The 16,977-nt window shown below is 43.5% G+C and overlaps 1 protein-coding gene across 1 annotated transcript in view; it reads left to right on the forward strand.

The window, feature by feature from the left end:
• CRAT (carnitine O-acetyltransferase) overlaps positions 1–16,977 on the forward strand; it is a 123,454-nt gene that overhangs the window by 25,401 nt on the left and 81,076 nt on the right. Inside the window, exons 3-4 of the mRNA XM_030206841.1 lie at positions 1,696–1,749; positions 5,134–5,299. Of these exons, the coding sequence (XP_030062701.1) occupies positions 1,696–1,749; positions 5,134–5,299 (220 nt within the window). The remainder of the gene's footprint in view (positions 1–1,695; positions 1,750–5,133; positions 5,300–16,977) is intronic.

The following is a 16,977-nucleotide window of genomic DNA, read 5'->3' on the forward strand; positions in this document are numbered from 1 at the left end:
GGACATGTATTATTTCTGATAACTTAAGGACTTTATAAGGAAAGACAAAATGACTAGGGGAATGAGAAGTAAGGCATCACTGTTAGAAGGACTTTAGCATAGGAGAGAAGAAAATTGCTATTTGCTCTGTATAAGCTTATGCACACCAGGGATGAACGTAAGGGTGGAAACAAGGTGAAGCACATTGTGACTTAGGAATGGACTCTGGGCAAGAGATGGGGGAGGAGGAGTGGACTAAGATTGTCAAAGAGATACTGTAGGAAAAAAAATCAATGCCTCAACCCAGCTACAGGAAATTTGTTGTAAATTACTTTTATAGAACATACCTAATTTCTCTGGTATTAAGTAAATGGTATAGAGAAGGACAGAAAACCTGTTGGAGGGGATGTGGGGAGGTGGATCACTATTTTTATATGTGAATGGTTGCATTAAATCTGAGCTTTGCTAAATCCTTCTTATGTTATCCACACCATCAGGGGTGTCTACCCTATTAGAGATTTTGGTATCATCCGCAAAGAGACAAACCTTACCAGACAACCCTTCAGCAATATCACTTGCAACAATGTTAAAGAACTGGCCCAAGAACCAAACCTTGTGGCATACCACTGGTAACATCCTTTTCCTCAGAATGAGCTCCTTTTATGAGTACTATCTGTTGTCTTCCACTCAACCAGTTCCTAACCCAGTCAGTCACTTTAGGGCCCATACTGAGGGCACTCAGTTTATTTATTAGTCGTCTATGCAGAACTATGTCAAAGGCTTTTCTAAAATGTAGGTACACCACATGTAGCGCTCTCCCTCGATCCTACTCTCTGGTCATCCATATTGTATAGTTGCATTCTGAAGCTTTACAGCAAAATACCGAAGCAAAAAGAGCTTTTTAGCCAGATTGTAGCCATAAGGAAGCGCAGTAGTGGCAAGCATATTGCCATTTGGAGCCCTTCTAGCAGTGGACATCTTATGAAAAGAGACTGCATTAATAGAAAACTTTTACTATTAGGGGGATAGGAGACTGGGGGGGGGGGGGGGGAATTTTATTTATTTATTTATTGCATTTGTATCCCACATTTTCCCACCTTTTTGCGGGCTCAGTGTGGCTTACAATACGATATGAATGATGGAAATACAATTTGTTACAACTTGGTTATGGATTACATTGTGAAGAGTTATACAAGACAATCAAAGTGTTGTTAAGGAATATAAACACTGGAACCAGACCTTGAAACACTGGAAGGAGACAGCGGGAGGTTAAAAGGGCATTATGTATGGTATACATATTTCTGTGAGTAAAGGTATGAGTGAGGTGAGATTACGGGGGATGAGAGTTCAGAAGTGGATGTATTGATGCATTAGTGAACAGTGAGTGTGGACTTTATGTGTTTTGCTTCTTTCCGTAGATTTTTTCAAAAAGATGGGGATTTAAAAGAAAACCTGGTGGGGTGATATGCTTGTGGGAAGTAGTTCAAATGTTCTTGTTTGCCACTGGAGTTGACAAAGTAGTTGCTATATATGTATTTGCTTTAATGTGTACATTTTTTATACAATGTGAAAAACATAGATATTATTTATTTTATTTTATTTAAGCATCTTGGAAAAATAACACCTAATAAGCTAAAGAAATAAATACCAAAAGTTTTATACGTAACACACAAAACCAGAATGTCTAATCATATCTTTATATTTTATATTTGCCAGATTTGCTGCCAAACTAATTGAAGGAGTCTTGGATTTCAAAACCATGGTGGATAAGTGAGTATCAAATACCAAGTGGAGTACAATGGGTAGATGTGAATCACTTGTTAACTCTTTCCAAAAATACAGGACTAGGGGGCACGCAACGAAGCTACTAAGTAGTAAATTTAAAATAAACATGAGAAAATATTTCTTCACTCAATGTGTAATTAAACTCTGGAATTTGTTGCCAGAGAATGTAGTAAAAGCAGTTAGCTTAGGAGGGTTTAAAAAAGGTTTGGCTGATTTTCCTAAAAGAAAAGTCTATAAGCCATTATTAATATGGACTTGGAAAATCCACTGCTTTATTTCTAGGATAAGCAGCATAAAATCTGTTGTACTGTTTTGGGATCTTACCAAGTACTTGTGACCTGGATTCGCTGTTGTTGAAAACAGGATGCTGGGCTTGATGGACCTTCGGTCTGTCCCAGTATAGCAACTCTTATGTTCTCTATCGTAGCTTGCCTTTCTTCCTCTTTGGAATTTTTATTTTATTTGTAGCATTTGTATCCCACATTTTCCCACCAATTTGCAGGCTCAATGTGGCTTACATTTGCCGTAGTGGCAGTTGCCATTTCCGGTTAACAGAATTACAAATGGTATTGCATTAAGGTGCGTACATACATGGTAAAGAATAATACATTATAGTATTGCATATAGGTTCCTGAGTGATAGATTAGATTGTAACATATGTTAGGTCATCAATTATAGAGAGATCGTTTTCGACATGAGGATTGAAGTGGTGTTGCATTAAGGTGCTTGCATACATGATAAAGAGGAATACATTATGGTGTTACATATAAGTTCCTGAGTAATAGATTGGATTGAAAACTGTGTTAGGTCATCAATTATAGAGAAATCATTTTCGACATTAGGAATTAAAGTGGTAGTGCTTGTTCATTAATAACAGTGAGGTTAGTCAGTCAAGTGATATGAGTTCGGTTCTGTCTAGTTCATGATCAGTCTTATTATTTAGTAATTAGGATGGTTGTTTATGGTATGCCTTCTTGAACAGGTCAGTTTTCAGTAGCCTTCGGAAGATAGTTAGGTCTTGTGTTGTTTTTATAGTCTTCGGTAGTGCGTTCCGTAGTTGCGTGCAAATGAAGGAGAAACTGGTTGCATATGTGGACTTGTATTTTAGTCCTTTGCAGTTGGGGTAGTGGAGATTGAGGAATGTGCGTGCTGATCTTTTTGCGTTCCTGGTAGGTAGGTCTATAAGGTCTGACATATAGGTCGGGGCTTCCCTGTGTATTATTTTGTGGACCAGGGTGCAAACTTTGAACGCAATTCGTTCTTTTAATGGAAGGCTGCTGTGTTTTGAGCGGTTTGAAGCTTCCTAATGATTTGTTCTTTGCATCCGGCATAAATGGCATTACAGTAGTCTAGGTGGCTTAGCACCATTGATTGTACCAGGCTGCGGAATATTTCCCTTGGGAAGTAAGGTTTGATCCTTTTAAGTTTCCACATTGAATGGAACATTTTCTTTGCTGTATTTTTCGCATGGTCTTCAAGTGTGAGATTTCTGTCAATTGTGACTCCCAGAATTTTCAGACTGTCAGAGACCGGAAGGGTGTAATCTGGGGTGTTTATGGTATTGTGTTTATTTGTGTTATATTGTGAAGATAGGATGAGACACTGTCTTTTCTGCGTTTAGCTTTAGTTGGAATGCGTCCGCCCATGAATTCATTGTTTGGAGGCTGTGTTTGATTTCATTTGTGATTTCAGTTAGATCGTGTTTGAACGGGATGTATATCGTGACATTGTCTGCATAGATGTACGGGTTTAGTCCTTGGTTGGATAGCGATTTGGCTAAAGGTGTCATCATTAAGTTAAAAAGGGTTGGTGAGAGCGGTGATCCTTGTGGTACTCCACATTCGGGTTTCCATGGTGTTGACGTTTTTGATTTTGAAATCACTTGATAAGTTCTTGCTGTTAAGAAGCCTTTAAACCATCTTAATATGTTTCCTCCAATCCCGAAGTAGTCTAGGATGTTCGAGAGTATTTGGTGGCTGACGATGTCGAACGTGCTGGACATATCGAATTGTAGGAGCAGCACATTGTTTCCGGTTGCAATTAGTTGTTTGAATTTGGTTAAGAGAGTGGTTAGCACTGTTTTAGTGCTGTGGTTGGATCGAAATCCTGACTGTGATTCATGTAATATTGTGAATTTGTTTAAGTAGTTGGTAAGTTGTTTGCTTACCATACTTTCCATTAGTTTGATGATCAGTGGGATGGATGCTACTGGTCGATAGTTGGTTGTGTCGTTTAATTTTTTCTTTAGGTTTTTGGGTATAGTTGTGAGTAGTATGTTTCCTTTGTCGTCAGGAAAAAGCCTGTGTTGTAGCATGTAGTTCAGGTATGACGTGAGATCTGTTATGAAGCGTTTGGGGGCGGACCTTATTAGATTGCTGGGGCAAATATCCAGTTTGGAGTGGGTTTTGGAGAATTTGTTGATTGCTTGAGTGACGGTTTCTTCGGTTAGTAGATCGAATTTAGTCCAGATTCGATCTGCTGGGTATTTATCGGGAGTTGGATCCAGGCAATCCATAAATTTTTCATGATCAGTAGTATTGAGTGGTAGCGTGGCTCGTAGTTTTATAATTTTCTCGTTGAAGTATTTGGCAAGATTGTCTGCCGATGGGGTGTCTGTGTTGGTTGTGGTAGCTGGTGTGGTGTCTATTAGTTTATTCATGATTTGGTAGAGTTTATGTGCGTCTTTGTAGTCAGGCCCTATTTTGGTTTTGTAGTATGCTCTTTTAGTTTGTCTTATTGAGTATTTGTATTTTCTTTGTAGTTGTTTCCATGCTTTAAGTGTCTGTTCATCTTTCATTTTCTTCCATGCTCTCTCAAGTCTCCTAACATGTGTTTTTAGTAGTTTCAGTTCTTCGTTGAACCAAGGTATTGAGTTTTTTCTTTGTGTAATCCTTTTTTGTAATGGTGCTATTTTGTCTAGTGTGTTCCTACATCTGTCGTCCCAATTTAGTAGAAAGTGTTTGGTATCTGTTTGTGCTATCCATTCATTATTGTAGATCTCTTGCCAGAATGTTACAGGGTCAATTTGGCCTCTCGTCATTTAGGTTGTGGGTTCTTTTTTGAGGTGCGTACCTTTTTTCCGCCACTGTAGGGTAAAGTTTAGTTTATAGTGGTCTGACCATGATATCTCCATCCATTTTGTATCTGTTAGTATAAGGTTTAGGTCTGAAGGTAATTTGTGTGTCCGTTGGCATGGGTGGCTTGCATGCTAGGCCAGCTAAGGTCCCATAGCTGGAGGAAGTTCTTGCATTCGCGTACATTGGTTGCATTAGGGTTTTCTAGGTGTATGTTTATGTCCCCAATTATGATTAGGTTGGATGTGTGTAGATCTTGGCATTGTAATCTAACAAGCCTTTCTTTCCCTTTTAGTGAAACACTCCCGGTGGAGTACCTGAGTGGGAAGCCCCTCTGTATGAGTCAGTATTATAGTATCCTGTCATCCTGCCGTATTCCTGGCCCTAAGCGTGACTCTGTTATTAACTATGCACAGACAAAAAAGCCACCAACTCACATCACTGTGGTTCATAATTTCCAGGTACCCCATCTTTTTCAGGGATTATTTCTGTATGAACAGGGGTCAGGCTTATTAGTTCACTAGCTGATTCTTGGGCTCTGACTCTCCTAGTCCTTGAATTGGGTTTTGTAAAGTCTACAAGATTGTTATTGTATGTGCATTCCTATTATGTTATACAAGGCTTATAGTCTGCAACTACCAAGATTAGTTCAATGTGGATCATAGAACCAAGAAAACAAGAAAGAAATCTGGGAACTGCAAACAACAGCTACAACCTATATGTAAGCCATGAGTGTTCACAAAATAGGTTTTAAGTGCCTTCCGAAAAAATTAGGTAGCTTGACAAAACACAGATCTGTATAGGTAATGAATTCCAAATAGAGGCAACCTGATAATAGAGGGAGGAATCAAACATCCTTGTGATCTGCTTAGCTGAGGGGAAACATAATAATATTTGGTTATGAGTTCTAACCCTAGATCCTTTAGAAAGAAATACAACCCAATGTGCTAGATAAAGTGGGGCATCACCGTACATGATTTTAAAAGTTAAGGTACTAAGCTTAAACTGTGACCTATCATAAAAGGAAGCCAATGTAATTTAGCAAGTAACAGAGAAACAGAATTGAACTTGCCAACAGAAGAACAGAATATATACGTCGGGCAGCTGTATTTTGAACTAGTTGTAGACGTTTAACAAGACTTTTACGGCAACAAATATAGATGATTTTTGCAATAATCGAGTCTAGATGGTATCAGTGCTTGAACCAGCAATCTAAATTTTTCTGCCTCAAAATATTTACGAATCATTCTCAACTTTTTTAACATGAAGTAAGATTTTTTTTTTTAACAAGCAAACTTACATGATTAGAGAATAAGACTGTCCATCTGCACACCCAGAATCCTTGAGCATGATTCAAAAGTGAAGCTATTGGAACCAATAGAAAAATGCTGAGATAACTCGATTGAATTGAGTGGGCCCAGCCATAAAAATTTGGTCTTTTCAGGATTCAGTTTCAAGTGATTACTCGTGTTCCTGTGGGGAGTTGTGTGCTCATAGTGAAATATAACTCCCATCACCACTGTGAGTAAGGTAGGCCAAGAGTTGAGAGAGGGATGTCCACGTGTCACTAACTAAGCAAAGCTCTCCCAGGCTTCAAGAAGCCAGCAGTCACCCATCTTGGAAACCACTATTCTAAATGCTCTGAGTGAATGGTAATGCTTTCTTTGGCAGTTATTTCTAAAGAGCTGATGAACTGAAATTAAACCAAGAATCTGTGTAGGAATGAAGGGCAGAAATCTCTGTAGAACAAAAAAAGTTTAAAGTTTATTCACATTTGCCAAACTGCATTTGTTAACTTGCAGATCAAGGCAGTTTACACTCTAAAATTACAACAGTAGTGGGAAAAAGAACTACAAAAAATTGATAGGAAAGAGCAATTCCATTCACACAGAACCATTAAGGCCTAAATAAAACAAGACAAGCAAAGAAGTGGAACCCGGGGCCAGCATAACAACAGGCCCAGAACGGCGATTGCCCACTTTGTGAACTGGCAGGCAAAGGAACAGATTTTGAAGGCTTTCAGAGCAAAAGAGTCGCTAGAGTATGAGGGGCACCGCCTGTTGCTGTTTAATGATTACTCGAGGGTTGCGATCCTGCGAAAGGCCATGGCGCCCACATGCTCTGCATTCTACAAGAAGGGGGTCAGATTCGCTTTATTGTACCCTGCCAAACTGCGGATATGGTATGAAGGAAAGTTGGTCATCCTTACTGAAGTGGCAGCAGCGAGAGCCTTCCTAGTGGAGTTAAGGAGAATGGAGCAAGACACGGAGAACTGGAGTGAACGGGGCCCCATGGTGAAGGAGAGGTGGAGTTTGGCACAATATATGAGTTTTTTCTTTCTGTTAAGTAGAAGGGGGGATAGAGCCCAGTCCCAACGATCCGACACAGTATTTACCCTGTCTATGCAAATTCATAGGGACAGGACTGATGGTCAGCGCATTGAAAAGCTGCGTGAAGAGCCTGCCCCTTTAGATCGGCTGGGAACAGACGATCTGAAATGTTTTCTTTTACTGGTGCTCCTAAATGCTTGGAGAAATATCTCAGGGCATCAAATGCTAATGTGGACAATCTTGTGATGTTTGGATATATTTTGCTAGGGCAGGGGAATGGGGGGCAGCCCTTTAGCTGACCTTGGGTATGTGAAGGATGTGGGCAGGAGGTACGAGAGGGGGGGAAGGGAGGGCAATGGGGGGAGGGTGGGGGGAATGGAAGGGGGAGGGAGAGGGGAAGGGAGGGAGTAGGTGGGAGAGTGAGTGGGCGAATGTGGAGTATATGCGAGAGAATAAGAGGGGGAGTAGGGGGATGGATGAAGGGTTGTTCACGGGATATATGAAGCCCATGGGGCCTAATGTTTTTGCATTGTCATGGAGGGGGGCGGGAGTAAGAGCTTGCTGTGTAATGAGTGCATGGATGCCAAATGGGAGGAGAGATTGTCCTCGCGGGTTATGCTGGGAGACCGGCGAGGTGCACATCAAATTTGTCTCTGCCATTGTCCGTAAGTGCTTTAAGTATGGTTAGTCTGAAAATAATTACCCTTAATGTCGACGGTATACACTGTCCTATAAAAAGAACTAAGATACTTGCCTGGCTGAAAAAGGAAGGGGCCGATATTGCATATCTTCAGGAGACTCACTTATCAGCTCTAGAGCATCAAAAATTAAGGAGGGGTGGGTGGGGGAGGTAGGGTATTCCTCCTACAATTCTAGACAGAGGGGGGTAGTTACACTAATACACAAACAATTGCCTTTTCACACTCACAAGGTGGTTTAGGACAAGGAGGGTAGATATGTACTGGTCATAGGCGAGCTATGGGGACAGCAGATCATATTGTGCAATGTTTATGGGCCCAGTGTGTACTCTCACAAACTCTTTTCAGATCTAGTGGCTAGAGTGGTACCATACTCTAATTACCAACTCATTATGGGGGGGGGGGGGGATTTTAACATTGTGGCGGATCCATCGATTGATTGCAGTCCCTTGAAGCCCAAGGGGGGAAATTGGGAGCACAAGGGGGTTAATTTCGTATCCTCTCAATTGGGGTTAGTGGACATATGGAGACTCCTCCACCCGCAAGATGGGAAGTTTACATTTTACTCTCACCCTCATGGGGTATATTCCAGATTAGATTACTTATTAGTAGCTGCTCCACTGGTTTACAGGACTACACAAGTGAACATAGTTGACAATGTATTGAGTGATCACCTCGCAGTTGAAGTGACTGTCTCCTTTGCTGCAGAGCCGGGCGAGAAGATGTGGAGATTCTCCCCCTCGCTGTATAATAATAGGGAGTTTCATGAGTTCCTGCGCACCAAGTGGTTGGAATATCAGATGCATAATCAAACGCAGGATGTGAACTTGGGCACGTACTTGGAGACGTCCAAGGCGGTAATGAGAGGCCACATTATAGCATACACGGCAGGGAAGAGGAGACGGAGGGAGGCAGATTTATTGCATTTGTCAAAGGAGTACCATCAGTTGCGAAGGGCGCACATGATACACATGACTGATGCATATAAGGCAACTCTGGCACAGGTCAAGAAACAGATAGATGATATACTGACCCAGAGGGCAGAGAGGGACATATACTTCCAGCACTTTAGATTGTTTAAATGGGACAGCAAGGCAGGTAAATTATTGACTAATCTGGTCAGGCCACTGCGTAAGCGGCAAGTTACCTCTGCTATTAAGTATGACAAGGGGAGGGTGTATACCAAAGAATCCCATATTATGCAACAATTTGTTAAATTCTACAGTGCCCTGTATACAGCTAGAGACTTTGATCCCGGTAAGTGTGAGGAGTTTTTCCAAAACATACAGCTTCCAAACTTAACGGAGGAACAGCTAACCACCTTAAATGCCTCCATATCAGAGAGGGAGATCAGGATGGGCATCAAATCTTTAAAGTTGACCAAGGCGCCAGGACCGGATGGTTTTGGCCCAGAGTACTATCGCATTATGGCTGATTTGGTGGTACCACCTTTGGGAGCGTGGTTTAATGGGTTAGTGGAAGGGGGCCTAACCATATAGCGCAACATGGCTCACATAGTACTTCTGCCAAAACCAGGCAAAGACCCGGCCCAGGTGAATCAGGACGTTAAACTTCTGGCAGCCATATTGGCTAGACGTCTGAATGGGGTAATCCCCACTTTAGTGCATGAAGACCAAGTGGGCTTTGTACAGGGCAGATATGCCTCCATGAACATTGTGCGGGCTATGATGACGATTCAGGAGCATAAGGGGAAGGGCGGTCTGGAGGCCATTGTGGAGTTGGACATGGAGAAGGCCTTTGATAGCATTTCGTGGCAATATTTATTTGGGGCTTTGGGACGGTTTAGTATATCAGGTGCATATGTGTCTTGGATCAAGGCTCTTTACACCCTCCCCATGGCGAGGTTATTGGTAAACGGAAAACTTACAGATAGTTTTTCACTACAGAGGGATACAAGACAGGGGTGCCCTCTCCACTCCTTTTCTTATTAACAATTGAGTCGCTGGCTATAAAGATACGTAGCAGTGGAAATCTTAAGGGGATAAGGGTGGGGAGCAGGGAGCTTCACCTAAACCTTTTTGCAGATGACATATTATTATATGTGGCAAACGCACCCAGAGACCTGCCAAGGGCGCTTTCCATGGTAGTGGAATTCGGAGACCTATTGGGGTTGAGGGTTAACTGCTCTAAGTCATAACTAATACCTCTATCGGGATCCTCGGTAGACCCTGGGTTCGCTGGGCTTCCCATACCGCCAACCAGGGGGGGGGCGATGCGATACCTGGGTATTTTCCTAAGTACAAATAACCTAAACTTTTATAAGAGGAATGTGATTGACCCTTTGGAAAGAATCAGACGGCTGTGTGACAGGTGGAAGGACATGCCACTCTCTCTGATGGGTAGAACAGCCCTGGTAAAAATGATTTTAATACCTAAGATTTTATACCCGTTACAAGCAGCCACAATCTGGGTTCTAAGGAGGGAAGAGCGCTTGTTTCGCACTATACTCCACTCCTTCATATGGCGAAGGAAAGGGGCCAGGATAGGGTATTAGAAGCTTTCCCTTAATAAGGATGTGGGGGGCCCGGGTCTTCCTGACCTTCGCATGTATAATGTGGCGGCGCTGATGCGTTTTATCTTTGAAAGGATGGAAGGGCACTACCGTTTTTTGCCTCCTGGCAGGTTAGAAGAGTGGAGTTGCCCATGGTCTTTCATAAATTTTATCCATATGAACTCTAGCAGTAATCCCAAAATCACAAGTAAATTGGGATTTTTGAAGCCAAAATCACAAGTAAATTGGGATTTTTGAAGCCTATGAGGAGAGCGTGGATGTGGTGGAGAGGGCACTAGCAACGCTCACCAGATTCTTCTCCATTTATGGGTATGGTGGGTAACGAAGCATTTCAGGCGGGTATGGGATACTTGGTATTTATTAAATGGAGAGAAAAGGGCTGTAGGAATCTGGGGCAATTATTGGCAACTGGACAGGACTCCTTTGGTACTTTTGACCAAGTGAAGGGGCGATGGGATCTTCCAATCAATAATCTGATGCAGTACCTACAGGTCAGGCATTACTGGTCTTCTCTGATGGCGGGACATGGGGATATGTGGACATGGGGCCCCTTAGATAAGATTCTCCTCCGCATCCCTAATAAGTTAAACAGCCTCTCAACATGGTACAAGATATTAAAAGTGAATATGCCTTTGGATGACATGGAGAGGTTGGCAGCCCAATGGAATGTGGAGTTAGGTACTAAGTATACAAACCAAACGTTTGGTGCACTTTTCTCCACCTTACATGAATTGGTTAAGGCAGCTGACTTGCAGGAGACGCAGTATAAGATATTACATAGAGCATATATCTCTAGGGCAAGGGGGGCACTCATGGGACTATGGACGGATGACCAGTGCAGCAAATGTAAGCGCAGCAGAGGAACAATCCTTCACTCTTTTTTGGAGCGCCCGGCTCTGACAATGTGGAATGAGGCTTTCCAGGTACTCAATACTGTCACACAACGGACAATAGAGTGGGACTATGCAACTCTGCTTTTGGGGGACCAGTCACTCTTAGTAGCCCAAGGCCTTACACAACCATACAGGAGATTTTTGTATATTTCATTACTGCTGGTTAGGAAAATTAGCCTGCACTTCTGGATCTCTTCTGAGAACATTCCTGGGGAGGTGTGCCGTGTATGGATAAGGAAGGTTGGCAAGAATGAGAACCAGATTTACTCCAAATCCTCCAAGCCAGATAACCGACAATATGTCCATTTGTGGGCATCTTGCCTAAACATGATCACTTGAGGGAAGGGGGGAGGGGTGATTGATGGGCTGAATGGGGGTGCGTGGGGTATACATGATGAGAGATGGAGAGAAGAGAGTGCTGGTTTGATAGTGCAAGACTGGAGGGGGCAGGGTATAATGAAAATTCAATGCAGAGCGTACTTTATATATGGAGTTCTGATTATGGTTCTTGTCTTTTGTTCCTGTAACATTGTTCCTTGGCTGTACTACAGAGTATATTAACTGTGAGTACATTTTGTATTGTGCATATAAAAAAAAAAGGAGAACAAGGGTTAGAGAGAAAAATCAACAATTTTCCTTAGCGACAGCAGCAGATGAATCCAGAGACTAATGGGTTGTGACTATCTACGAGCAGGTGGACTTAGAGAACGCTGAACTAAAGTGCTTTATGGGAAGGAATGTTCCTTGGTCAGTTTGTATTCTCCATCTCCAGCAAGCGGATGAATAGTCTGTCCCATGCTCCTGGCTTCTTCTGCTGCTAGCTCCTGGCCTAATTTGGGTTTGTTTAGCTTTGGGGTGTGCCGCTGAGCAGTGCTGCCTTTAGGGAATACACCTGGTCACCCCAGATCCCTCCCCCACCCTGTCCCACTCTCCTACCCAAGCTCCTTTCTCCTTCTTCATTGTGGAAGAAAAAAAAAAAAAAGAGGAGCCGACTTAGTTTTTACAGAGTGCCAGTTCTCTGTCAGCTCATGTTGGCTGGAGCTAACAGTTTACTATTGGGGGATGCAGGAGAGTACTAATGGGTACAGTTGCAGCATTTCCAAGGACCATCAGGCAGGAATCCCAGTTTCCAGCGGTATGGTGAGTGTGTTACATTTGCTTTACTCTTGCCGTTTTCTCTCTTTCCTTTTAGAGCTGCATGGCAGCAGAGTTAGTTAAGCGCTGCTCCCGCTGTGGAAAGCAGAAAGCAGCGCCCAGCCAGTGTCTGGGAGGCTGTGTTAACTCCCTGATGTCGGACGGAGCAGGTGTTAGTGAAACGGTGGGAGTTTTTTGTGCCTTTGACATTTGTGCACCTTCCCCTTCTCTTCTACAGCGGCCATTTTACAGCGCAAGTCAGATACTGCGCTGCCAAGGCCCAGCTCTGAGGTTTTGATGGATCCCGGTTCCTCGCGTTCATAGGCGGTGGGGGGCATATCCAAGTAGGGGGGGGGGGGACTGAATCCTTTTCCCCGGAGTTCATTCTTTTGCTGCACAGGGCTTACCTATTAAAAGCGGTGGTACAGGGAGCCAGTACCTCTCTAGAACCGACAACTTCAGCCTCAGAAGGTCTCTCCCTTTTAGATCCTGTGGCCAAATGTCTGTGTTGCGATTCCATTTCTGAGGGAGGATCTCGAGCTCCTCTTTCCCTTTGCCTCAGCGGGAGCTTTCATGAGTGTTTCCCCTGAGTCTCGGGAGCTTCTGGACTTTGAAGAGGGGGAACTGGTTAGAGAGGAGATGGATGATCCCACAGCAATTAGGGTCTTCCATAGGAAAGTGCTGCCTTCCTTTATCACTAAAGCTCTTCAAGTGCTTAATATTTCTTTGCCTAACCTACCAACTCTAGCCTCTTTGAATCTGAAGATGGCCACCACCAGGGCGCCTCCTCGATCTTTCCCAGTGCATGTGGTTATGCAGGAAATGGTTTCAGCGCAGTGGGTTAACACCGGACACCACGTTGAAGGTAGCTAAGGCTATGCCTCTGTTGTACCTGTTGGAACCATTGGAGCTAGACAATCTCCTTCTTCTCGCATGGATGCTGTAGTGGTGGCGGTCACTAAAAGGACCACCCTAGCGGTGGAAGATGACATTGCCCTTAAAGATGTAGAAGATAGAAAATTGGAGTTCTCCCTGAAATTGTCTTTTGAGGTATGCGCCCTGTCTTTGCAGGCAGCCATCTGTAGTTCCTATGCGGCTAGGGCCTGCCTTAGCTGGGTCCGGCAGTTGGCAGATGCCCACCAGGAGGCAGATAGGCCCATTCCCAAGGAATTCCCGGATGTAGAAACTGGGTTAGCATATTTGGCAGATTCCTTGTACAATTTAATTCGGGCCTCGGCTAAGAAGATGTCTTTGGTGGTCACGGCTTGCCGATTATTGTGGTTGCGTCACTGGGCAGCAGATTCCACTTCTAAGCAGCGCTTCGTCAAACTCCCTTTTAAAGGCAAACTACTGTTTGGGAAGGATTTGGAGAAGTTAGTTAAGGACCTGGGAGATTCTAAAACCCAGCATCTGCCGAAAGACAAACTTAAATCTTCTGCACGGTCAGGGCAGTTGCATTCTCATTTTCAGGATACCTGCCGGTATCGCCCAGGTCTCTCAGTTGCTTCTCAGTAATCTCAATATCGGAACAAACAGCTCTTTCAGGCTGACAAGCTTGCTTCCACTTCCAACCTTCCTCCACTGCCCGACCTGTGCAATGATGGGCGCTGGGTCACTCTTCAGATCTCATCGGCCAGCCTTCCCTATTCTTTGAGGAGTGGACCTGCCTCACGTCAGACAAGTACATAACTATTGCCATGCTGAGACAGACTGAAGGTCCATCAAGCCCAGCATCCTGTTTCCAACAGTGGCCAATCCAGGTCACAAGTACCCTGGAAGACTCTCAAAAAAAGTACAGTACATTTTATGCTGCTTATCCCTAGAAATAAGCAGTGGATTTTCCCCAAGTCCATTTTAATAATGGTCTATGGACTTTTCCTTTAGGAAGTCATCCAAACCTTTCTTTAAACCCCGCTAAGCTAACCATCTTTACCACATTCTGTGGCAACGAATTCCAGAGTTTAATTACACATTGAGTGAAGAAATATTTTCTCTGATTCCTTTTAAATTTACTAATTTGTAGCTTCATTGTGTGCCCCCTAATCCTGTATTTTGGACAGAAGTAAACAAGCGCTTCCGTCTATACCCGTTCCACTCCACTCATTATTTTATAGACCTCTATCATATCTCCCTTAGCCATCTTTTCTCAAATGGAAGAGCCCTAAACCGCTTCAGTCTTTCCTCATAAGGAAGTCGTCTCCCATCCCCTTTATTATTTTCATCGCCCTTCTCTATACTTTTTCTAATTCCACTATATCTTTTTTGAGATGCGGTGGAAAGAATTGGAGGTTTGGTCGCACCATGGAGTGATACAAAGGCATTATAAGATCCTCATTTTTGTTTTCTATTCCTTTCCTAACATTCTATTTGCTTTCTTAACCGTCATACACTGGAGCCAGAGGTTTCAACGTATCATCAACGACGATGCCTAGATCGCCTTTCCTGGTTGGTGACTTCTAATGTGGAACCTTGCATTACGTACTATAATTCGGGTTCCTCTTTTCCCACATGCATCACTTTGCACTTGCTCACATTAAATGTAATCTGCCATTTAAACGCCCAGGTCTTGTAAGTCCTCTTGTAATTTTTCACAATCCTCTTGCGATTTAACAATTTTGAATAACTTTGTGTCATCAGCAAATTTAATTACCTCACTAATTACTCCCATCTCTAGATCATTTAAAAGACATGTTAAAAAGCAGTGGTCCCAGCACAGACTCCTGGGGAAACCCCACTATCTACCTGTCTCCATTGAAGAATACTGACCATTTAACCCTACTCTCTGTTTTCTATCTTTAACCAGTTTTTTAATCCCACAATACCTCCTATCCCATGACTTTCCAATTTCCTCTGGCTATGTCATGAGGTACTTTGTCAAACGCCTTTTGAAAATCCACATTACACAATATCAACCGGCTACCCTTTATCCACATGTTTGTTCACCCCTTCAAAGAAATGTGGGTAGATTGGTGAGGGCAGGATTTCCCTTCACTAAATCCATGTTGCTTTGTCTCGTTAATCCATGCTTTTGAGTATGCTGTGTCATTTTGTTCTTTATAGTAGTCTCTACCATTTTACCCGGCACCGGTCTGTAATTTCTCGGATCACTCTGGAACCCGTTTCAAAAAATCGGCGTTACAATGGCCACCCTCCATCTTTCTGTACCATGCTTGATTTTAAAGATAAATGACATATTACTAACAATAGTTCCTGAAAGTTCATTTTTCAATTCTATCAGTACTCTGGGATGAATACCAAGAAGACCATTGAGTCCGTATTATTTAAGAAGGCTACAAATTAGAGTTCACCTCTCCTATCACAGGATTTTTTCTTGGTGTCTCTGTGCAGAGACTGAGCATGCGGGAGGCAATTTTTTTCGACTCTACAGTCGTTGCTGGGTTTGGGAGCCTTGGTTCCGGTTCCTCCCAATGATCGGCAGATGGGCCGTTATTTTATTTATTTCATTATTCCCAAGTAAAAAGGGGATGCGTTCCAGCGAGTTCTTGAACTCATGAGAATCAACAAGTTTTCCAAGGTTCAGCACTTTCACATGGAGACCATTGCACTCCGTCTTAGCAGCTGTTTCAGTGGAATTTCTCACAGCTCTGGATCTTAAGGAAGCCTATTTACACATTACAATTTGGCCTCCTCATCAGCGGTTTTGCCGTGCTAGGCCACCATTTTCAGTTTCAGACCCTACCATTTTGTCTTGCCACAGCTCCTCGGACATTTTCCAAGGTCACGGTAGTGGTAGCGGCCTTCTTGAGGTGTCAGGGGTCCGAGTTCATTCCTGTCTGGACAATTGGTTGATCAGGGCCTCCTTGGCTTAGGAATGTACACAGGACACATCAACAGTTCTAGCGCTGCTACAATCGTTGAGCTGGGTCATCAATTTTCCCAAGAGTTAGCTGGCTCCCACTCAGATTCTTGAGTATCTGAGGGTCTGGTTTGACACTGCTCAGGGCAAGGTTTTTTTTTTTTTTTTGCTAGACCACCGTTGTCTCAAGCTGCAGTCACAAATTTGTCAGCTTTTTCACTCTCTGACACCTCGAGTTTGGGATTATGTCCAAGTTCTCGAATCCATGGCGGCGACTCTGGACGTCATTCCGAGGGCTGCATCCGTTGCAGCAATCTCTTTTGAGGCACTGGTCCCCAGTGTTGCAGGATTACGATCAGGTGCTCCGTTGGACAGGGTCAGCACGTGACAGCATGGCATGGCGGCTGAACAATGACTCTCTTACACAGTGGCCTTTCTCTAGGGGCCCCAAAGTGGACGGTGTTATTCACGGATGTGATCCTAACAGGCTGGGATGCGGGTTGTCTAGGCCAAGTGGCTCAGGGTCAGTGGTCCTCCTGGAGGAGACGAGGTGGCCAATAAATTGATTGGAACTCCGGGCAGTCCGCTTGGCGCTCTTCGAGTTCCAAGTTCTAGTGTAGTGCAAGCCAGTGTGTGTTCTCTCTGACAATGTCACAGTGGTGGCTTACATCAACTGCCAGGGGGACACGCGCAGAGCAGCTCTAGCTCTTGAGGCTTGCCTTTTTGTTCATTGG

Source organism: Microcaecilia unicolor, chromosome 6 (genome assembly GCF_901765095.1).
Source record: "Microcaecilia unicolor chromosome 6, aMicUni1.1, whole genome shotgun sequence".
Lineage (NCBI taxonomy): Eukaryota > Metazoa > Chordata > Amphibia > Gymnophiona > Siphonopidae > Microcaecilia > Microcaecilia unicolor.